The sequence below is a fragment of the Acomys minous genome (genome assembly GCF_964271855.1).
Source record: "Acomys minous genome assembly, chromosome: 7".
In the NCBI taxonomy this organism is placed as follows: Eukaryota; Metazoa; Chordata; class Mammalia; order Rodentia; family Muridae; genus Acomys; species Acomys minous.
The window spans coordinates 30,270,936-30,296,713 of record NC_140488.1 but is presented as its reverse complement, the minus strand read 5'-3'; the positions used below and the strand labels follow the sequence as shown (position 1 = coordinate 30,296,713).

The following is a 25,778-nucleotide window of genomic DNA, read 5'->3' as shown; positions in this document are numbered from 1 at the left end:
TTTCAAAAAGAAAATCACTGCAACTAAACCACTCAATGAAATAGCCTTTCAATTTTGAACTTGTTTTCTGTGAGATAATATGTTAGGATCTGCGAATATAGTGACATGGTTGATAAAGGATAATCAAATATTGTTTACTATTTCACTGATCAAGAAATGGGACCCATGCCCTCTCTCTTGAATCTTCATGAACTTTTTGATGGTGTTACCTAGTACCTAGTAAATGACAGTTGGAAATTTTCTATGTCTATTCCTTAAGAGAATGGCATCTTCCATTTCTATCTCTTGGAGTACAGAGATACAGTACAAGAACTCGAACAAACTCAAAGCTGGTTACTTATTATGCTAGCAGGAAACTGAAATAGCTGAAGGTAGACAGAAAGATTCCCCGCTGTTGTTCTACTGTTTCTGCCTCCAGCTATTTGATACATTCTAGCTGAGGCCCCAAACACAATGGACTAGAGAAAAGCTGACCTGGTCATACCATATCTGAATTTCTAACCCATAGACTTGTGAGATAATAATAAGTAATTTTCTAGATAGCAATAGGTATTCAAAACATACAGAGGGTAAATCTGACTTGGTCCTTGTCCTTGCAGAACTTGATTAAGGAATGTGATAATACAGAGATAACAATAGACATCCCAGTGTGAACGAAACCAAACCAAACTGAGCCAAAGCAAACAAAAATGGCAATGTAGCAACTCCACACAAAGAACTAGAAGAAACCTACCATCTTGTTTAACTTCATTTTTCATTGCAATTCACTGGGAGTACTATGTGCTTAATGCTGTACTACATTTGATTCCAGTCCTAGAACTTTTCTATTAAGTGTAGGTATTCCAAGAGGCCTCTGCAATTATATTCAGCAGCACTCCTGTGGAGTTTTAGAGCTTTGTTTTTAACGTTGTATTTACTTATTTATTTATTTGTGTGTGTGTGTATGTGTGTGTGTGTGTGTGTGTGTGTGTGTGTGTGTGATGTGTGTGTGTGTGTGTGTGTGTGTGTGTGTGTGTGTGTGTGTGTGTGTGTGACAGGCAGGAGCATTTCTTGCAGCACATGTATCAGAGGACAACATTTTGGGAGTTTCTTCTCTCTTTCCACCTTGTTTGGAGGCAGGGTCTTTCTAGTGTCTACTGCTGTGTTGTGTGCACAAGCTTTTGGCCACAGAAGTGCTAGGGTTACAGATGCAAGTGACCCCATCTAGGTTTTTACATTGTGTCAGAGATGAAATGCAGGTATTCAGGCTTACACAGCAAGTGCTTTCACCTGAAGAGCTCTCTTCTGGGCCAAAATTTCAGATTTTTAAACTGTACTTGAAAATTTTGCTAGGCGAGAAACATAATAATCACTCTCATCATAAAAGTAGACTTTTTCTTACTTTGGTGGGACCTGAGATACCTGATATATTTGATGGCACATAAAACACCGTAAATTAGGGTACCCCTCCCTTTATGAGTTTATTAGCTAAGCATTTGAGTATACACTGTTTTAGCCATGAAGTATACATAAGCACTAAGTAAACAAAAGATTAGATTAAAAATAGAGAAAACATAAAAATGAGATAGAAGTCACATATTTTCAGACTAAAATAAAAGCTCAGAAACCAAGTAAAATGATAACCACTATAATAAAGGCAAGTGGAGAAAGAGATCAGACCTAGCCACATAGTCTTAAAGTATTTTCAAGAAAGCCACAGAATTTCCTTAGATCAGAGATGACAACCTCAAATGCCAACAGGGAAACATGTTGGAGGTGACCCAGGTGTAAGGGAAACTGTAGTGAGCTAAGCAGGCATTGCGTGTCCCATCCAGTGGGGTCACTGTCCCTCAGCTCTGGACCACCTATGCTACAACTGTGTGCCTGGCAGTGCTTAGCTTTGTGAATTTTCTAGACACATTTTATATTCCAATTTTTACATTTGGTCTTTTCTTCATAAATGTCAGGCTAAACAAAATACATCTGTGGCATAATTCTGAACAACATCTGATATAGACACTTGACGAAGAGTGATGTGTGGATCAACTTCTCATAGTCACTAAATAGATAAATGAGTTTGGCCAGACCTACTGTCAGTGGCTGCACTAACCTTGGTAAGATGTTGTTTTTAAATGCACTTCTCCATTAGTGATGACGAGTGAAATGTCTGGCTTTGCAAATTACTGCTGTCATTTAGTTTAATGTACTCTTGTTTTTACATATTTATAAAAACCTTCTACATTATTAATAGTGATTAAATGCTTAGACACTAAAGATCAATAATGCTTCTGTTCACCTATTTACATTATTAAAAAGTAATACGTAATACTTAAGGGCCCATAGACTCTGTGGTTTACTTTGTAGTCATGTTTGGAATAGATTGAAGAAAAAACATATTTGAGCTACAGGGTCAGTTGCATTTAGAGGGAAAAAGGATAATTGAATTGAGTTTCCTAAAGACTTTTCTGTGGGCAGCTTGCAGCTTCACAGACATTACACCATCATAAGACATAGAAGGTACATATCACACATGCTTTTATTTGCCAGTTCAATCAATTAAGTACAGCAAAAACTACTTTCCTTATGATGCAAAGGGTGAACAATTATTTCCATATGTCCTTACAACATTTAGATAGCTATGTACTGTTGTCTGTAGCTCCAATGTGTGATTGTGGAACAATGTGCAGTAGCTAGTCAGCTGTGTGGGTCATGTTTTATTAGTAGGGAAATGAGTCAATTAGCAGTGATTTTTTTTACCTGTGTACCCATCTGCCTCTCAGTTATGTGGCAAAAGCAAAAAAAAAAAAAAAGAGTGTTTTGGATGACTATGGCATGCAAGTATATCTTAGATTTACCTGAGGGAAGCTAGTCTACAGTAAGGTTGTGTAAGAGCCATGTGTCATTTTAGAATCATGTACTCCAGTTTTCAAAGGGAACCACCATATAGCTCAGTGCAGTGATTTAAATATCAGGCATTCATTACTAATGTGCTTGTGTTCAAATCCAGTTTCTGACAGTCATTATGACTTTGTTGAAGTCACTAACACAATGATTTCTTCATTTGGAAAATGAAACTTTTAACAAATTATACCATGAACCATTTAATGAGAATTAGATGAAACAACACAGATCAAAGATTAGCAGAGGTCAGAAACACAGTAGGCACACAATAACAGATGTCATGAATCAAAATATCTATCTTATGATGTACATTCCCCAAAGAAGTACTTCATTAGCTCTGATTAAAATTTTGTCACTCAGGTCTTCAAAAACCTAAGAGACCTACAGAATATGGCATTTAAGGATTTTTTTTAAAAAATTATTTTAAAGATTCATTGACAATAAGACAGGTTAACTCCTGGCGACACCCAGCTTATCTCAAAGAAGATGATGAGCCTCAATGAACCTCTTTATGGAGATGAGTTCAAATGTGGCAAACAAGCCACTGGCCAAAATGTCCTAATTTCTGCCACAGACAAAAGAACTTGATACCCTATGAGCATATACAGGGGGAGGAGGACCCCCTCAGTCACAGTCATAGTGAGGGGAATAAGGGGAAAAGGGAGGGAGGGAGGGAGGAATGGGAGGATACAAGACATGGGATAACAATTGAAATGTAATATGAATAAATTAATAAAATATATTAAAAAATTCTGCCTAAAAAAGGGCAAGCTTGGATATAGGCAGAGTCGATGGCCAAACTCTGCCAAGACAGGGTAAGCAAGTCCTCAATAGTTCCTGCCTCACAGATATGTCTGTCAGCTATTTTGGGCCAGAAGGCTGAAGAAAATGCTCCAGCGTTACTGAGAGTTTTGGGTGACTGTTCAGGCAGCAAACTGTCTCTGTCATTTTCCCATTTTGGAACCTGCTAATCTGTACTTCCTGTCTACTCAGATAATTAATTTTATTCCTTTTCAAGTCTTTGATGGGGTTGAAGAACAAATAGTTTAGTTTTACAATTAAGCTTAGTTGTTTAGGGGTTAAGATGTTTTTAGGTCTACATAGACATTTTAAGTTGATAAAGGTGAGATATGATAGATATGGATTTTCATTCAGAATTTTAGACTCACCAAGATAGGAAAGATGTTTTCTTCAAGGCTGCCAAATACAGACAGGCAAAACGCTATGAATATAACATTTATATAATTCCTGATTGTTTTGTGGTTCTTCTTGTTGTAGGTAGTTTATTGTATATATGTGTAATAATATAAATGTATATTTAAAAAAGAAAAAATGTAACTCAGGTGTGCTGGCACAAGCCTCTAATTACAGCACTCAGAGAGGAGACAGAGGCAGACAGACTATTCTGAGTTTGAGCTGAGTCTGGTCTCCAAAGCTAGTCCAGCACAGCAAAGGCCACGCAGAGAAGCCCTGTCTTGAAAAACATAAAAATAAAACAAAAATTTGTAACTCATGCTATTGCAATATAACAAACTGAGGTTGATTTTAAAAACTTCTTGGTCTCAAAGTTTCTTATGTTGACTCAGATGCAATTTATCCAAGATAAATTTAATTCTTGTCATCAGATAAATTTAAGGACAAGTGGAAATGGGGCATCTGTGGTGGAATGGAATGGTTACAGAAGTTGCGACAATCCAAACTTGCTGTCTGTGTGATTTAGTCTCTTAGAATCTCAGTTGCCTCATATATAAAATACACCAAGTACAATTGCCTCATTTCATAGGGATACTGTAAAAATGAAATGAAATATTATGTGCTTGGGTGCTTTGCACACTAAAAATTATTATATTGGTGTACCAGAGAGATTGTAATTGTCATTTATATACGTGGTCAAAAATGAACTTATTTTGCCCAAATGTAAACCAAGGAAAAGGAATAAATTTCTTTTTTGGCTAGAGAAAACACAGTTGGATTTCTTGTGTTCAGATACACAAGACTTGGAGAAGGCTCACATCTTTCTGACAGCAAGGACTCCAATAGCTGAGACCATTCAATGGAGACTCATCATTCTGAATTTAAATGTCACTTTGCAGAGCCAAATGATAATGTGGGGCATTTTCCAAAAGAATGAGAAAACTCAATCAAACCAGGAGGAGGAGAAGGGCATTAAGCACCAAAAGTAATAGTTTTGTTCACTGTGTGAGCGCCTAGCAAGTGCTGCTGAAGCATGAAGCTGAACCACAGGGGTTTAAGTTTGTCTTAACTTTTCTAAGTTTATTGCTCCAGTGCCCTGCCCTGGGCCAAATGACTTGTCTGTTGTCTCTAACAGGTCTTGAGACTCCCCCTTATTAAATTCAACATGTTATTCAACACATCTCAAATAATGAAAGTTATTAATTCTCTCAGTGCCCCTGGCCTCATTTTTGGACTGATCCCCAAGTGTCAAGAAAGCTATAGAGTTGACTTACCTCTGCCTTGAATAGAAAATGGGGACAATGCTTGCCTTCAATTTTTTTGTTCTGTTGTGTTCCATAAATAAGTCTCCAAAATCTAATAATTGTATTAATTAATACATTTTAAAGGTGGGCTGGAGTTAATATCAAGCTGAGAAAAAGTTTTAAAGTGGAGATTATTGAATCTCTTGCTTGGTGGAAGGCAAACTTTGTCTGGAGTCCCAACAAACCTTTCTTGTGATATGCTGGCATTGGTTTTGGGTTACACTGGAAACCCAAAAGATCAGAATGGCACATTAATAAAATAAGGATTTTTTTTATTAAACTGAAGAGAAGGGACGTGAAGTTTTCATGTACATCTTGATTTCCCCCCCTTTCTGCTGTATACAGGTTAACTTTGAGTTGTAATTTTCTTATATTGTCATGGTATCAAACTCTTGAAATAATACACCTTCAGGGAATGGAGCATAAACAGAGGCTCTTAGACAAAACCTATTTTTTTTTGGTTGTTGTTAAAGATTTTTGTTTGCAAGAGTCTATAAAACTAGTGAAATAGTAATTTAGAGAGCAAATCAGGGAGGGATTAAAAATATGTGTGTATTGTGTGTCTGAGTATATATATGTGCACAAAGTATGTGCAAGAGCCCACAGAGGTCAGAAAAGGACATTAGATCTACTGGTACTGGGGTTATAGGCAGCTGTGAGTCACTATGTGGGTTCTGGGAGCTGAAATTGGGTCTTCGGAAAGAGCAGAAAGAGCTATTAATCACCAAACCATCTCTCCATATTTGAAATCTTAAATAATTAGATGTACAGGATTACCTCCACCTAGTGCTAATTATTAAAGTTCATCATTGCTGAAGATGAAGGGGTTGAATACCAATGAGCAAATTCTTGTTATTATACTTTAAATAAGTGAATTGATTTAGGTGGGTTGGACTTTGTTGTCGGATCTTTAGAGATAATTAATGCATTTGAGTCTTCTGAGAAGACACATATTTCTCATCTTGAATTCTCTATTAAGATATCAAATCACTCAACTCTTTGACCTGGAAACACTTTTCATCATGAAGCAGAACCTAAAACATAGCTACTGAAATTCAAGTTTGTTTTCTCAAAAAATAATTCAGAATTTAAGTAGTAAGTTTGCAAATTGTACCTCCATTTTGTCATTTAATACAATTTCCAAACATATATAGACATTTTCTATAACTTTATGATATATAATCTGACCAATTGGCTTTTAGAAACAAATTGGTGACAGTGTAGGCATTCAAGAGAAGTCAGAAGATAGCAATATTGTTGGAAGGAATGAGAAACCACTTGATCTTTAGAAGACAATTTTCTTTTACTCTGAAGAAAAAACATGATCACTTTTAGTAAGGACAAAATAAATTTCTATATACCTGCTGTCAAATGAGACCTCTTGAGGAATTACATGAGTACTGTCCTTGCCAATAAGAAATTTGATTCGATCATAGAAGAGTCTTGAAGTGTGCTGAGAGAAGAGGGGCTGGCTTTGCTGGATGAGGTCAAGAGGGTCTGGTGAGCCCTGACAGAGTGGGCTCACATAACAGTTGCTTTGTTGACAACAGTCAGGGTCCACACAGTCAGTCAAGCCATCTGGAAAATAAAACAAATCAACAGTGATATTTATCTTCAACACATAGTCAAAATATATTTAAAAATATGCAAAATGGAGAAAGTCAATATAAAGTTAACCAATCATATTTTTAGAGCAGAACCCATTATATTGGCATGCTTCTCAGGAATTGTTCCTCACTGAGTTTATGGGGCAAACTATTTTGTTTTTCTTCCTATTTGGAATTCTCTAGCATTTGCTAGCTGGAGACTACAGGTTATATAGCTACAATATAGCTCCTGGTTAAAGCATTCTGTTAGATGTATCTCATTATATCTTTCTATCGTCAATGAGAACACTGAGTCAGAGTGGTTAAGTATTTTTGCCTTTTTAAATGTTCTTACCCCTAGTCCATCTACTCTGAATATACAATTAACTAGTACTTGAAAACCTGATTTCACTTGAACTTTAAAAATCCTTTTAATGTGGTTGTCTACAGACAATTCTCAAAATACAGGTTGATATTTCCATGGTGAAAAAGTATATAGGACAGTGATTTTCAAATGTGAAACCAATTAACTGTGGGACTTATTAAGTACTCATATATCTGAATTCTACCAAGTGAATCAGAATTTCTCCTTGTTCCAAGATTGTACATGCTTAGTAGCAGATGATTCTTTTATTTTATTTTGTGAATTTATAGAAGTAATGAGAATTTATGCAGTCATTGCTAAGCCTAGTATCTGTCATTGTAATGAGTCACTTTCTAAGCCTACAGTGGCCTATAGATTTGTCTTTATAAGTCCCTGCAACAGGAAGCTTGAGGGCCTTTCTCACCTGGGAAATTCTTGGGAATGGTCTTGACCAAAGTCCATCTCTTGGTCAATATTTAATATTCAATAAAAGCTTGCTTTGAATTTGGCCCCCCCAAAAGAATTGTTATTTCTCTGATGAATATCGTGATTAACAGTATGAAGGAAAAAGGAGCCATACAAAAGTTTCACTCTTTGGAAAAGGAGCGATGAAGAATACAAGACCTATGGATGGGAGGGCTGACTATTTAGAATGTAATAGGTAGAAAATGTGTTGCTAGTTGCTTGGAGAGGTGATGAAAGCAAACGACCCCCTTTTCCCTTAGGGCTTCTGGATTTAGTAGGATAAAACAGGTGTTTAAACAGCTGACTCTTATACCAACGAAATGTGAGAAGAGCTGTAAGAGAGTTCTATGCAAAGAAAAAGAAGTGGTTGGAGTGATTAACTGAGCATATGGACACTTCACTCCATATCCAATAAGAAAAAAATTTAGTCTTTCCAAGGTCCTTAGAGCAGGCAAGTGGCTCTAATTCAGTTGTTTAACAAGAGTAAATATAAAGATGCTAATCTTAGCTTGCAGTGGAATAGAGAGGCTCAGGTGAATCAGTGGCTCCTTAAGACTGATGATACAAGTTACAGGCACTGATTTCCGGCAGCAGTATTGCTTGCTCCCTCTCCCTCACTTGGTTGCTCCAGTTGAACTACATGAAGATGTACCATAGCTGGGGGCAATGAAAGCGAGCAACACTGAGAGAGTAGGCATTTGGAAAAGTAGTCTTGGGGCATCTAGGAAGATAATTTTTCCCTAAATGTGGTCTTTTCAAATTTCCTATATCATAGACAGTGCTTGGATTTAAAATGGAGTCTACTGTTTTTCTTGTTTCTCCTGTTTCGTTGATCTTTGCCTGTGCTTTCTTTTTGTTTCTCCATGAAAACCTTTTTTTCTTTATGATTAACTTTTACATGTGGCTTTGTTTCAAAACAAATACCCCTTCTTTCATCGTTTAGCAAAATAAATTAGCAGACATTCCCTGGATTTTAGATGACATTACCACATCTTCTTCTGATAAGATGTTCTCAGTCTCTTATTAGCACATTATCTCTTTACTCTTCTGCTATCCAAGTTAATTAAATATCTGAATGTATAGAAAAGTTGGCAAAAATATCAGATGGATTAACAGAGTTTTTCTAATGTTTACTATTGGTGCCCCCCACACTCAAAACAATAAAAAATGAGTGTCAAATGCAAACTTTTCTTTATCTTACATTTTTATTCAATACAGATTTTAAATTATTGGTATAATGTACACAGAAGCACCTAATGTCATACTTCATAAACATTAACAAATGTTTATGGGCATTGACAGGCCTCATTCTATCATTCTATCTACCATACCAACCGATTATGGGAAATAAAGTTTAAATAAATATTAATATCATAGTAATCTTCAAAATAGAATTCTGAAATTAAACCTTGAACTAATTCAAAATTGCCCACCAACCCCCCTGAAAGCACCTCCAACAGCAGTAAACTTTGTCACATACACTGTACTTCATTTCCCACCCCATAACTCTGCCTGCTTTCCCAGAGACCCCAGGTAAGCCCCTCCCCCAAGCCCCTGCCTACCAACTTGCCTGAGAGCATATCCAGCAACAGTAAACTGCACCCCAAACCCTATACTCCATTTCCTGCCACACAACTCTGCCTGCTTTCCTGGAGGCCTAGTGGCACCAGGGATGCCAGGTAAGTAAGCCCTTCTCTGCCCAACCCCCTTCCAGCCAACAGCCATAAACTGGACCTCATACCTTGTACTCCATTTCCCTCCCCACAAATCTGCCTCCTCTCCCTGAAATCAGCCAGCAACAGGGACCTCAGCTAAGCCCCTCCCTGCTTCAAGCCCTACTGATCAACTTCCCTGAAAACACCCCCAGTAGCTGTAAAATGTGTCCTACACCCTGCACTCCATTTCCTGCTGCCCCCCCCCTCCCAATCTGCCTGCATACCTGGAGGCCTGCACTCACCAGGAACAAACAGGTAAGAACCTGTCCTAAGACCTTGGCTGCTATAATCCCCTAAAACACACCCATCACCCTTAAATTGAACCCCAACCCCTGGACTCCATTTTCAAGCCCACAATCTGACCTTGTTTTCTGAGGCTTCCCAGTACACCAGGTCATGCTGGTATTAGGGCCCCAGAGGCAAGGGTAGCACCAAAACCCCAGAGGTCACATAGGCCACAAAACAACAAAGAAAGAAAGACAGACAGAAGGAAACAAAGTAACCAAAACCAGAGGAGACACCCTTCTGGACCTAAAGAGTAGCTAGTCACCAGGACTCCAGGCTATGCAGGCCAGCAGACAAAGAGGAAACAGAAACCAAGGAAAAACATCCACCCAACAATCACAAACTCATTAATCAGCATCTAAACCTATAATAACTGCAAAACTCAGATGCCTAAAGGCCAGTGTAAAAACATAAACAATGGCTAGAGCAATATGGCACCACCAGAACCCAGTTATCCTATTACAACAAGGATATCATAACACAGTTGTAGGACAATAAAATGACCTTAAATCAAATCTTATGAAGATGATAGAGGCCTTTAGAGAAGAAAGGAATAAATCCTTTAAGTAAATACAGGAAAATACAATGAAACAGGTAAAGGAAAGGAATAAAACTGTCTAAGACTTGAAAATGGAAATAAGGAAATAAAGAAAACACAAACAGGGGGAATCCTGGAGATGGAAAACCTAGGTAAGAGAACAGGAACCACAGATGCAAGCATCGCCAACAGAATAAAAGAAATGGAAGAGAATCTTGGATGTAAAAGATACAATAAAAGACATTGATACATCAGTCAAAGAAAATGTTAAAACTAAAAAGTTCCTGACACAAAACATCCAAGATATCTGAGATACCATGAAAAGACCAAACCTAAGAAGAATAGGAGTAGTAGAAGAAGAAGTTTCATAGCTCAAAGGTCCGGAAAATATTTTCAACAAAAATCATAGTAGGAAATTTCCCTAACCTAAAGAAAGAGATGCCTATAAATGTACAGGATGCTTACAGAATGCCAAATAGATTAAACCATAAAAGAAAACTCTCCTGCCACATAATAATAAAAACTTATTTATATAGAACAAAAAACAATATTAAAAGCTTCAAGAGAAAAAGGCTAATTTCACTCAGCTTCTCAACAGAGACTCTAAAAGGAAAAAGGGCCTGAGACCACAGATACCAGTCCAGAATTCTATATCCAGAAAACTTTCAATAACTATAGAGGAAGAAAACAAGTTATTCCATGACAAAACCAAATTTAAATAATATCTATCCACAAATCCAGCCCAACAGAAGAAACTAGAAAATTCCAATTCAAGGAGATTAAATACATCCAAGAAAATGTAGGAAATAATTCAAGGCCAGCAAAACCAAAAGAAAGAACACACACACACACACACACACACACACACACACACACACACACACACACACTGCCATCACCAACTTCAAATAACAGGAACTAACAACCACTGGTCATTAATACCTCTCAATATCAATGGACCAAATTCCCCAATAAAAAGACACAGGCTAACAGAATGCATGCAAAAAACAGAATCCATCATTCTGCTGAATACAAGAAACACACCTCAACAATAAAGACAGACATTAACTCAGAGTAATGGGCTGGAAAAGATTTCCAAAAAATTTGCCCTAAAGGTAAGATGAAGTAGCCATTCAAATATCTAATAAAATAGACTTTCAACAAAAATAATTGAAAGAGATGGGGAAGGTCAGTTCATACTAATCACAGGGGGAAAAAACATCAAGAAGATACCTCAGTTCTGAATATCTATGCCCTAAATGCAAGGGCATCCACATTCATAAAAGAAGTATTACTAAAGCTTAAACCTCACACATTAATAGGGGGAGCCTTCTACACCCTACTCTCACAAATGGACAGATCATCAAGACAGAAACTAAATGGAGAAGTAATGACAGATGTTATGAATCAAATAGACCTAACAGATATCTACAGAACATTTCCCCCAAACATAAAAGTCTATACTGTCTCAGCACCTCACAGATTTTTCTCCAAAATTGGACACAAAACAAATCTCAACAGATATAAGAAAATTGAAATTACCCCTGTGTCTTATCAGAACACTGGATTAAAACCTGGACATCAACAACAGTAACAACAGAAAACCTACAAATGCATGGAAACTGAACAACTCCCTACTCAATGATTACTGAATCAAAGAAGAAATAAAGAAATTGAAGACTGTAGAATTCAATGAAAATAACATACTCAAACTTATGGGACACAATGAAAGCAGTGCTAAAACAAAAGTTCATAGTGCTAGGTGCCTTCATTAAGAAACTGGAGAGATCACATACTAGCAGCTTAACAGCACGCCTGAAAACTCTAGAACAAAAAGAAGCAAACATACCCAAATGAGTACATGACAGGAAATAATCAAACTCAGGGCTGAGATCAATAAATTAGAAGGAAAGATAACAATACAAGCGATCAACAACACCAAGTTGGTTCGTTGAGAAAATAAACAAATTACACAAACCCTTAGCCAAACTAAGGAAAAGGCAGAGAGACAGTATCCAAATTAAAAAAATCAGAAATGAAAAGGAGTATAACAGACACTGAGGAAATCCAAAGAATCATTAGGTCTTATTTCAAAATTATATACTCCACAAAATTGGAAAATCTAAATTAATTGGATGAATTTCTAGATAGATTCCACTTACCTAAGTTAAATCAAGATCAGGCAAACAGTTTAAACAGTCCTATAATCCTTAAGGAAATAGAAATAGTAATTAAAATTCTCCCAAACAAACAAACAAACAAACAAAAACAAAAACAAAAAAACCCTCAAAGCTCAAGGACAGATGGTTTCAGTGCAGAATTCTACCAGACCTTCAAAGAAGAGCTAATACAAATACCCTTCAAGCTATTCTACAAACTAGAAACAGAAAGATCATTACCAAATGTATTCTTTGAGGGCACCATCAACCTGATAACTAAATCACACAGACTCAAGAAAGAGAATTTCATGCAAATTTTACTCATGAACATTGATGCAAAAATACTCAAAAACTCTAAAACAAAATCCAATGACACATCAAAAATATCATCTACCAACACCAAGTAGGCTTCATCTCAAGGATGCAGGGAGGGTTCAATATATGAAAATATATCAATGTAATCCGCTATATAAAGTAACTGAAAGAAAAAAAATCACATGATCATTTCATTAGATGCTGAAAAAGCCTTTGAGAAATTCCAAAACTTCTTCATGATAAAAGTTTTGGAGAGAACTGGGTTACAACGCACATACCTAAACACAATAAAGGCAGTATACAGCAAGCCAGTAGACAACATCAAATTAAATGGAAAGAAACTTAAAAGCAACTCCATTAAAATCAGGGATGAGACAAAGCTGCCCATTCTCTCCATATCTATTCAACATAGGACTTGAGGACTTAGCTAGAGCAATAATACAACTAAAGGAGATCAATGGTATAGAAATTTGAAAGGAATAAGCCAAAATAGCTCTATTCATAAATGATATGATAGTATATATAAATGATGCCCAAAATTCTACTAGGGAACTACTGTAGTTGATAAACACCTTCAGCAAAAGTGGCTAGATACAAAATTTACTCCAAAAATAGCCCTCCTGTATACAAATAATAAATAGGGCAAGAAATAAATTAGAGGTACAACATCCTTCACTATAGTTACACAAGAATATTTTATATTTTAATATTTTATAGTTAAACAAGTGAATGATCTCTATGACAAGAATTTCAAGCCTCCAAAGAAAGAAATTGAAGAAAATATCAGAAGAAGGGAATATCTACCATGCTCTTGGACCAGCAGGATTAACATAGTAAAAATGGCCATCTTACCAAAAGCAATCTACATATTCAATACAATTTCCATCAAAATGCCAACACAATTCTTTACAGACCTGGAAAGAGCAACTCTCAACTTCATATGGAAAAATAAAAAAATCAGGATAGTGAAAACAGTCCTGTACAAGAAAAGAACTTCTGGAGCTATCATTATTTCTCATTTCGAGGTGTATTACAGAGCAACAGTAACAAAAACTGCATGGTATTCACATGAAAACATACTGGTGGATCAATGAAATCGAATCGAAGACCCAGAAAAATTCCCACACACCTTATGGACACTTGATTTTTGGCAAAGATGCCAAATCCATCCAATAAAAAAAAAAGATCGCATCTTCAACAAATGGTGCTGGCCTCACTGGATGTCTGAATGTAGAAGAATGCAAATAGATCCATATTTATCATCCTGCACAAAACTCAAGCCCAAGCGGATCAAATACCTCAGCATGAAACTGAATACAAAAAATCGATTAGAAGAGAAAGTCGGGAGTAACTTTGAGCTCATTAGTACAAGGGACAACCTTCTGAACAGAACACCAACAGCTCAGGCACTACGATCACCGATTAATAAATGGGACATTATAGATGTCCTCTGAGAGACTCCATCCAACGGGGGATCAGGACAGATGATGGGACTTGCTGCTGGACTCTGGGTGAGAGTGATATGGATGAATGGGGGATGGAAGGAACCAGAAGGTTCCACATGGCGACCATCAATGCTGGCAGACCTGGAGCCAGGGGGCCCTGCCAGCTAATACTTCTAGCAATGGAAGATACAGCGCCCGAAGTGGCCAGTTTCTACAACCAGAAAAAAACTTCCAATGGAAAGACTGGGACACCAATCCAGCCACAACACCTTAGATTCACAGTTTCTCCTGCCAATAAGATGTGCAGGGGAAAAAATAGACCAGAAATTGAGGGAGTGGCTAACTAATGACTGGTCCAGCTTGAGATCTATGCCATGAGAGAGAGCCCATTCATGACACTATTAATGATATTCTGCTATCCTTGCAGACAGGTTTCCAGTATAACTGTCATCTGAGAGGTTTCACCCAGCAACTGGTGGAAACAGACGCAGAGACCCACAGCCAAACATTAGGCAGAGTGTGGAGAATTCTGTGGATGAGGGGAGATGAAGATGAGACATAGCCAGAGGGGTCAAGGACACCACAAGAAAACATACCAAACAGCGAGCATACATGGGATAGACCTAGGTACTCTGAACGTATGTACCGGTGTATGAATGCTGCAGCTCAGCTTTCATGTGGGAATCCTAACAGCAGGAGCAGGAGCTGTACCCAACTTTTTTGCCTGCCTTGGGATCCCTTTCCACTAACTGAGATGTCTTGCCTAGCCACGATAAGAGAAAATGTGCTTAGTCCTACTACAACTTGATATCCATGGGAGGCTTTTCTTTTTCTGAGCCTTTTCTGAGGAGAAAGGGAGGACAGGAGGATGGCAGGGAGGTGAGGTGAGAGGGAGGGGAAACTGCAATTGGGATGTAAAATTAACTAGTTAATAAAAAATGCAAGAAAATTGGGAACCACATTCTCCTCTAGTTATGTGACATGGAATTCCAGGTAATCTCTTATATTTAGTAATGTCTATAATATGTAGCGCTGACCCTATGAGATTTACTTTTCTCAAAAAAAAAAAAAATAGCAAGGCACTGTTGAATTTAGAAAGGTAGCAGGAAATTAGACCAACAATGGCATGCAACCCTAAATTATAATTTGCAGGCAAACCCAGCACATGGGCAAAGATCTACTTACCAATTATCACATTGTATAACACCCTAAACAGTATGTCTAGACTGTTACAAAGAAGTGCAAATGACAGTCACACTGGATGTGTGTAATTTTTTCTTGGCTATTAACAGTTCTTTTATTGTTCTGAATTGGAAGCTGTGGCCCCCTACTGACAACCATGGTCAGGGTGTCAGATATGAACATATAATATGTTAGCTGATTTTATTTTCAGAGGCTGTTTTCTTTAAGGGAATAAAAATAAAAGAGAACAAAAGAGGGAGGTTACACTGCCTTGGAAGACTAAACATGATGTTCATTGGTCCTAGATTTGCCAACCAGTTTGGGTCTATTCCAGTTGACTCAATTCATACTGATAAATAGCATGGATACAGTTAATTTCTGTGTAATGAAGTTATCACTAGTAAATGTTTGCCTTTGATTGTAAAAGTCAACAGAAAAGGAGATATGAACAAAATAGGAGAAAGTCATGTTGGCTTAAACCTCTAATGAACTTACTCCTAATACCCATACCATTGTCTGGATAGGAATGGACAGTAAGTTTTGTTAGTGTATTCCAAAGAACTTTCAACTTTGCATGAACTAGTTAATACTTCCTAACTATTAAGCACTTCCAAATATATCATCTCAGTTAACATGTGCTTTTTACATAGATATTCTCAGGCTCACTTACAAATAGAGGAAAAGAGGCTAAACGTGATCCCATAGTTATGTAGGAGTCATATTAACATACAGTCTTCTGTTTAGATTTTTTTTCGAGACAAGGTGTCACTGTGTAGATTTGGCAGTATTGGACTTGTTTTGTAGATCAGGCTGGGCTTGACCTCACAGAGATCTGCCTTCTTCTGCCTCCCTGAGTGCTGGGATTATAGGCATGGACTACATGCCAAGCTAGAAATTTTAATATAATATCACCATCTAAGCAGTGAATATTACTAGAATTGATATAGGCTGTAGGATTTCTAGGCCTCTGATTATATATAGGTATTTGGAGCACATCAATCAAGTAGGATAAAAAACTCAAACAACTTTGGTTGCAAAGTTTACCTTGGCATCTATAATATGTTTGATTCTGGACAAAGTAGTTCTATCCCTGGATTCTAAGTTTTCTCACTTATAAATTGTAGGCAACAATGCCTACCATAAGGAGTTGCAAGGTTCATATGCTATAATGATTATTAAGACAACATTGGATGCTTTTGGACTAATATTAACATAGACTGGAGGATACTATACTGAAGTTAGTAAGAAAGAAGGAAAAATACACCATAATTCATCTTCTATGTGGAATGTAATTAAACATATAGAAGTAAATAATATAACAAAATTTTCCAGAATATGAGGGATGGCACTATATGGAGTCATTCATTCAATGTTATAAAGTTAAAAATGAATAACAGTCTCATGTATACCATAATATGGTATTATGCACTTAAAATCTCTAACAACATGGCAGATCTTAAAAATTACAAAGATAAGTTGGGTGTGGTGGTACACACCTGTAATCCCAGCACTAAGGAGGCAGAGGCTGGTAGACTTTTGTGAGTTTGAGGCCAGCATGGTCTAAAAAGTGAGTACAGCCCAGCCAACGCTACACAGAGAAACTTTGTCTTGAAACAAACAAACAAACGAAAAGTTGGAAAGATAATCATGAAGAATACACAGTGTCTAGCTTATATCTAGTAATCAATATCTAGTAAATGTTAGTACTACCATGCCAAGTTGTGGACTGCAGAGACTATAGGATATCTAAGGACAGAGAGTTATGCCTGTGAACCAATGTTTTACATTAGAAGTTTAAAATATTCAGCCCTCATGTGACTCAGAATGGGTAGACACTACATTAATATGGCAAACTTTTCATTCATTGAATTATATAGTTATCATTTGCAGAGAGGCTGGATTAAAGTTTAACTTTTTTCGTGGTTATAGAACAGAATACAAGTCAGTACTCACAAGTCCTATCTCTAGGACTATTGTAAATTTAGCAGAAATTAACAAAAGCTCAGTTCATGCATCTAAATATATGTAGATGGATTTTCACACATTACCTTCATTAAATTATTTTATTTCAAGCAATATTCATTTTCAACATTGAAAACTACATATATGGCTATAAAGTAGCAGCCTTACTGCATGGTAGGTCAGATTGAGCCATAGAACTGGTTTTACAGTTAGGGTTTATATTTTCCTCCTTTTAATTTCATCTGGAAGCACAGGGTGTCTAGGCTCTCACATTTGATCACATTGATCACATTGATCATTTAATTAACTAGTTCTTTGGAAAAGTGGAGGGTATAGTCAGAAAAGAATAATTAGGAATATGTTTTCTAGTGTTGCATCTTTTGTCCCCAGCCAACTTTTCAAATTAAATAGGAGGCCCTTAAATAGAGCAAATGCTAGTAATTCATTGCTCCTTGTCTTATTTTCCTGTTTACTAAACACTGCAGCATGCTGGTGATATTCAAAAGGTGAGGTTCATTGATCCATAGCTTATCTGTGTTCATAACTCATCCATGGTGTTATGTTCTAGGTCTAGAAACATGACTATAAACCTTGCTAATAGGCACTCTTTTTAATCAATGGTGACATTATGAAGAACAATTCCTGCCACACATGAGTTTCTTTCTCCTATATTGTTCACCACTTTTAGGCCAATAAGTTACTGAATTTGTCAACAAAAATGGACATAGACCACTAGAACATTTTCCACACAGAGAAGCTTGTATGGAGAAATATTTAAAAGATGAGAGGAAAGGGGTCATTGCGATTACACATTCATATTCTACATTTTTAATATTCTGCCATAATCTTTTTACATTACCAGATATCATTTTCCTTCCTTTATAAGTAGAGTGAATAAAATGAAATCTTCAATATTTGACTGAAAATCCTACAAAACACATAATGTTATGTGTGATCTGGTCCTTGTCCACTTTTAAATAGTGCTATATCACCAAATTCTTGTGTTCCAGAAATTGTAGCTTCATTCCACCTTCCACAAAAGCTCAGTGTTGGACATGTTCACCTCACAATTTTTTGCTTTGAACATTCTTCCCTGGAACCATGTGAGGCCTTTCTTATCTGCTAGATTAAATTATCACCTCCATGTAGATTTATCTACCCTCAAGTTTTTAGTACACTCTCACAATTTTAAAATACAGAGCCATTTGTAAGGAGCTTTGTTTAGTGGCTGTTTCTTTTGCTGGACCACAAGCTTCGCAGAAGCAGTAACTTATCTTGTTTATCATTTCCTTTCTGATGCTAAGCAAAAAACTTGAAGAAAGGCAGTAATGAATTGATGAAAACCTGGGGACTCAGTGTGGAACTTTTTACTGAAAGGTAGACATTTGATAATATGACATGTGAATCTGAGCTAACCAATTAAACTTTATTCAAAACTAGGAGTCTCTAGTTTTGTGTTGTCCACTGAGTAGCCCTATGTGGCTATTGCACATTTGAGATGTGACCAGTGGGACTTTAAAAAGCTCAATTTTTATCATGTTGAAATGCACATGGCTATTGTGTAGACAGTAAAAATTTGATATTTCCATATATATATATATTAGATGTTTAAATTTGCCAAGTTTTATAAAACGGTTTACATTTTTACTATTAGACTTATTACTTTCTTGCCCATTGTAAGTTCTCTTATTGTTTTTACAGTAAAGAATTTCTTTCCATTATAAGACTTGTAATTTGTATTTTCTTTTGCATTTAATTCATTAATCCAGGCGGGGTATATTTATTTTTCTTGTTCTTTAGGAACATAGTATAAGTTGAAAATCTACATTTGTTTTTTAATAATTTTCCCAACACCATATACTTTATAATGCTTATTTCTCCCATTGACAGTTTTTGGGTTGGTATATGTGGTATATATGTGTTTGCATGTATTCATATGTTTGTGTATATATATATGAATGTGCATGTTTGTGGAGTCCACAAGTTGACATTGTCTGTCTTCCTCAATTGCTCTCTATAGCATTTAAACTGTATTTGTTACTTTTTAATATATGTGAGTATGCACATTCCTATAAATTTGAGCATGCTTGTACACATATGATGTATGTGTGAGGACATGCATGCTACACTGTTAGTGTTCTGGTGATTTGGGGATTGAACTCAGGTCCATAGGCTTGTGTGGCAAGGACCTTTATGTGTTGAGCGCTGAGCCATTTTGCTGGTCTTTTCTTCCTCCTCCTTCCCTCCTCCTCCTCCTTCTTTGAGACTGAATCTGTCACTTAACCTGGAATTCACGGGGAAATTTGGCTAGGCTGGCTCTCTAGCAAGTTCTAGGGATCTTACATTCTCCTTTTTCCTAGCACTGAGATTCCAGGTTCATGTTACCATACTAGGTTTTCCACTTCTGCATGGGTACAGAGACTGGACTCAGGTCATCATGCTTGTTAGGCAAACACTTTACTAAGTTATATTCTTCAGCTTCTTCACACTGACTTTTTTGATGCTGACTTAATGATATAATAAATTTAAATTTGGGCTTGGGCATGTTCCAGGGCTTTTATTTGGTTGTGTTGATCTGTATATTCTTTTAAAAATATTTTATTATTCATATTACATCTAAATTGTTATCCCATTCCTTGTATCCTCCCATTCCTCCCTCCCTCCCACTTTCCCCCTACTTCCCTCCCCTATGACTGTGACTGAGGGGGACCTCCTTCCCTGGCAAATGCTCATAGGGTATCAAGTCTCTTCTTGGTAGCCTGCTTATCCTTCCTCTGAGTGCCACCAGGTCTCCTCATCCAGGGGACGTGATCAAATATGGGGCACCAGAGTTCTTGTGAAAGTCAGACACCACTCTCCACTCAACTGTGGAGAATGTCCTGACCATCGGCTAGATCTGGGTATGGGTTCGAAGTTTACTGCCTGTATTGTCCTTGGCTGGTGCCATAGTTTGAGCAGGACCCCTGGGCCCAGATCCACCTATTGTAATGCTCTTCTTGTAGATTTTTAGGATCCTCTGGATCCTTCTATTTCCCCATTCTCCCATGCTTCTCTCACCTAGAGTCCCATAGGGACATATGCTCACCCATGTTCATAGTGGCCTTATTCATAATAGCCAGAACATGGAAACAGCCTAAGTGTCCCTCAGTAGAAGAATGGATAAAGAAACTGTGGTACATTTACCCTATGGAATACTACTCAGCTATTAAAAACAAGGAATTCCCGAAATTTGTGGACAAATGGATGGAACTAGAAATGATTATGAGTGAGTTAACTCAGAAGCAGAAAGAGTCAAATGGTATATATTCATTTATATCTGCACACTAGCACAAGGGGCATGTCCCATGAAAGCCTTCACTTGCCAGAAAAGTGGGACAGAGGGGAGGACATACTATTGGGACTTTAGGTGATCTGTGTATTCTTAAATCAGCACCACTTTGTTTTTTATTATGAATGGTTTGAAATAGACTTTAGTGTTGATAGCTTTTTGTTTAAGGGATTCAGACACAGTTAACATAATGCTTAGTTTTTTCCCTTGGCCTTGTAAAAGTTGGTGATCATATATTCATTTCAAGACATATGCCTAACAAATCAAAACGTGGTCTTCATGACATTACGTCTCCTTCATGCATAAGGCTTTGCAGATGGTAAGTGCTTAAAGGGGTAACTGTGGTCACAGTATTTGACAGAGTTGTGACTTCTATAGTAATTAGTACTTAGAATGAGAGACTTTTTTTTTTTGGAATGTTAGGAAAAAAAATCCAAAGGTTATTTGTTCTCAGCTTTCACTCTTAAAGGACCTCTTAGGTAGCTTACAGGAAAGCTCTGTCACCTACATATTCAATGCAGCCCCAATTACTTACTAAGAGTCACAATGCATTGAGATCAGAGTGTAACAAGTCAAAGCTTCAGGATGTAGCAGTGCTTTTAATGAATATTCAGTGGTGATTAAGATGCAAGAAAAATCTCAAACAGTCTTAAGTATCAGGTGTAATATGTAGCAATCAGGTAGCAGCTACTTGAAGCAACAGCTTGAAAGTGATGTGTTTTTGATTGGAAGATTTCTCAAGAATTGCATTTTAAAAATTAGGATTACTTTTTTCCAGAAAGGTTTAATTGACACTCTTTGATTTAATTAAAACGCATACACATATATAAACAAAGATACTAATCATTAATCATAGTTAGCTAAATGACCTCTGCCATTTTGAAGTTCTGGAAGGCTCAGATCACCAAATGAAGGACATTTAATGTATTCGTTGTGATAGTATATAAACATTGTAGAAATATAATTATTGGCCTAAAATCCTAGCCATGAGACTTTTAATGGTTATTCTATCTATCTTTCTATCTTAAAGTAGAGACCAATCTATATTTGTCATCAATATCATCTTAGTCTCACTAAAGGAAAAATGGTAATTGAAACTCTCTTGGAGCTTTCTAACCCTACTCCCTAAAGAGCCAATCATAAGCTTTGCAGAGCTCTTATCAAGCTTTTGATTTTCAATTTGCATATAGATACACAGTTTTAAGGAATGTTCAGAGGTCAATGCACAGTCAGTAAAATGTTCTATGTCTTTTTGTACCCACATAGTCCATAGGCATTGAGAATTGATAATCCAATAATTCATTCATGTTTAATTGATCCATTCATTAAACATTTTTGGCTGCCTTGATGTGACCTTGAAGCCATAAAGATGCTTGATAATTAAATATTCCATTATTTTTATTACTCGACAAAGCCAGGAAACTTATTTTGCCTTGACATTAATTGAACCAGAAATTATAAATGCATAGGTTGTTAATATATTTTGTGAATATAACCTTTCAATCAACACATCAGATAGGAAATCTCTATCAATTACACCAATGAGGTGGATCTCCCAGGTTTACATGCAAGCCTCTCAGTTCCTTGCTATGTAATCTTTATAAACTTTATTTTTCTGTGCCCATTTTCTCTTTTTATATTTTTTATTGAAAAATAAAATCATTCATATTACATCTCAATTGCTATCACATCCTGTGCATCCTCCCATTCCTTCCTCCCTCCCGTTTTCACCCCATCCCTCTTCTCTATGACTATGACTGATGGGAACCTCCTCCCCTTGAATATGATGCTAGGGTATCAAGTTTCTTCTTGGTAGTCTGCTATCCTTCCTCCGAGTGCCAGCCATCGGCCTCCCCATCAAGGGGACATGGCCAAATAAGGGGCACCAGAGTTCATGTGGAAGTCAGTCCCCAGTCTCCACTTAACTGTGGAGAATATTCTGTCCTTTAGCTAGGTCTGGGTAGGGGTTTTATGATGACTGCACATATTGTCCTTGGTTGGTTGTACTCACTTTCTTAATTTGTAAATATCAGCAATTGAGATTCCTACATGAAAGAAGTGAAACTAGATATCTCACATAAGATTCTCAGCCCAGTGCCTGGTTCAGAGTAAATTCTGCATACAAGTGAAATACTGTTATCAATTTTATTTGGCAAACAGCCATGTCACATGTGTCATGACTGACATATATGAAGAAAACAGAAAGATATATAATTAAGTGTGTGAATTTTATGGTATATGTTATAAAGACCAGGGAAATTGAGGAGGCAGAAGTCTGAGATCTTTTGAAAGAGGTGGCTTGAATTGAGACTTAAATAGTGGACAGAGAAATATGAGTGAAGAGAAGGCATACCAGAAAACATGTATATAATAAAGACAAAGAAATTAAAGATGAATCTTAGAGCCACAAAACTCAGCCAAACAGTTAGTTGAAAAATTTCCAATTTATATAGGTAGGAAATAATATTTTTCAGATGTGGTATGCTTCCCCATTCTCATTCTCTCTCTCTCTCTCTCTCTCTCTCTCTCTCTCTCTCTCTCTCTCTCTCTCTCTCTCGTCCTCCATTACATTTCTTGTATTCACTTGAATTATCTTATTTAATATTTATAACTATATAATATGTACTTAATGCTTGTTATCAATTCTATTTTAGTTTTCCTATACATAACATATAAAGGAAGAAACTTCTTTTGCATGTGTTTGTGTGTGTGTGTATGAATGATGTGCATGTGTGTGTGCGTACACATTGCAACATACGGCTGGTACATGTGTGTATGAGTGTGTGTCCATATTTGGATGTGAATGTGGATGTATATGTGTGTGTTTATGCACATGTATGGAGGACTGAAGCTGACATTGGATGTCTGCAGTGATTATTCTCCATTTTATTTATTGAGGCAGAATCTTTCACCCAACCCAGTGCTTATCAGTGCAGGCTAGTTCAGCTAGGGAGATTACTTCAGGGATTCCATATCTTTGCATGTTAAGCGTTGGAAGGAGAGGGCTCTGTCAACTGAACAATCTTCTTCCAAAACTAAGCATTACAACCAGGTGAATGCCTAAGCCCTACCTGTATTCTTATGGATTCAAGCTCTTTATTTGGATGGGCATTATAACAAATGTAATTGTCTCACAAATACAGAAAATAAGACTCCCATTTAATAATGTAGTTCATTTAACTCAAGGTACTGTGATTAGAAAAGGATTTTGTTCTTAAATTCATGTTTTCTAGCCTAACAAGTATAAAAAAGTTTTGTCAAACTGAGTTATTACACTGGTGTCATCAGATGCTAATTATTTTGCAATGTACACAAAATGAAATTTTCTTGTTGTTGATTATTTAGAACTCCCTCTTATGTTCCTCTTAGTAACACTTAATGACTTTTAGAGGGCAATACACTATTTCTGATAAATTTTGTATTTAAGAGCTGAACATGATGTTTTACTAGTTTTTGAGAAACAATATCTGTATCTATTTGTGGGTTACAATTAAAAGGGATATAACACATGGAAAGCATTTAGAAGTATTGCCCAGCCGTAGCAATTTTCAATAAGTGGTATTAAAGTTTTACTGAAATTAAAAGTAGTACAACTCCATACACCTCAAAAGTATTGATACTCAAGATTCTTATTTTTTTTGCCCTTGGCTAGGTTGATTACTCCTGTGCTAGAGGCATGTCTATTGCTTTCTTACATGAACATTTTGTAAATAACTCACCTCCATCATTGTCCAAGTTGTCGCCACAAAGCATTTCCATGACAATGTTGCAGCCTGTTCCACTCCAACCAACCTGACACACACAGTGCCAACCATTTTGATCCAGGGTACATCGTCCATTTCCAAAGCAGAGCCCCGGACAGCCGTCTGCAAAGAAAGCAGAGGGTAACAACCACAGAATCATCAGAATGGCATTGGCCAACAATGATGTATCTGCCTACAGGGAAGACTTTAATCATCTGGGCTCTCTTCAGATGAGGTGCTGAATAAATGCAAGGAGAGCTTGCTTACTTGCAACCCCTTCCCAGGGACCTTGTTATCCCTGCCTTTGCAGTGTTTCTCCTTAGAGAGCCAATTAAGTGATATTAATGCTAACCCCAATTCCCAAGCTCTGGCTCAGATAGGAAGAAAACAGTGGTGGGGACAAGAAATGTTTTTTGTTTCTTTTTGAAAAACGTATCTCCTCATCTCTTTCAAAACTGGATAGATGATCCTGTATCTAGTTATGGCCAATACGTTGGAGAAAGACAGCAGTTTCTATGAAGAGAAACTTTCTTCAACAACTTCTAGCTTGTGATGATTTTCCTCTTGTGATCTAGTGCTTCAGGACATAGGTATGTTGGCTTACATTTCAGAGCATACCACTGTGTATTTGCTTATTCTTTAGAAATGTGCTGCACTTGACTTTCATCTATTCAGATTTCCAAGATTATTGTTGATCTGAGGGCTAAGCTCTGGGAGTTTTACTTCTGCTATATCTCTTGCAAAAGCCAGCATATTATTGTTTTTATTAAAATAATAATACTAAGTACTCAGAAAATGTTATGAGATTAGAAGATGTCATACATACGGTTTCAGAATTCTAGAGAATAACTGGAAAATGTACTCAAGAGAAAGTATAGATTTTAAATAGCTTTCAGCTTTAATAAAGCACAAACACAGATAATAATGATTTTTAGAATTCAGCTTTTTTTTTCTTTAGTGTCTCCTAAAAATGTGTCTTACTCTTTCTACCAGTCATTCAGAGTTAGGCTCTATCAAAGAAAACTGTGCATGTTCTATGTGACCAGTGACAGATATACGGACATAATAATACTATAAATATTAATGTTAAAAATATTTATTATTATAATTAATATACATCTTGAGTATTTTCTCAATAGTCATACAAAACCAGATCCAGATTTTATTAGAGGTAGTCCTGTCAACATTCTTTTTAATGTGTGTATTCAAAAGAAAAGTCCAGAAGGATAAATAAAAATATGTTTTAGAATATCATAGAAATAACCCCATCTTCTTTCTAAATGGTTTTCTAAAGAAATAAAACTTTAAAATAG

General features: G+C 36.6%; 1 protein-coding gene across 4 annotated transcripts in view; it reads right to left on the bottom strand.

Moving 5' to 3' along the window:
• Positions 1-25,778, bottom strand: part of TENM1 (teneurin transmembrane protein 1) — an 839,058-nt gene that overhangs the window by 154,843 nt on the left and 658,437 nt on the right. For all 4 annotated transcript variants that reach the window (XM_084789577.1, XM_084789578.1, XM_084789576.1 and 1 more), the window contains 2 exons: positions 24,442-24,588; positions 6,740-6,956 (listed from right to left, as the gene is read on the bottom strand). In XM_084789577.1, coding sequence (XP_084645703.1) covers positions 6,740-6,956; positions 24,442-24,588 — 364 coding nt within the window. The remainder of the gene's footprint in view (positions 1-6,739; positions 6,957-24,441; positions 24,589-25,778) is intronic.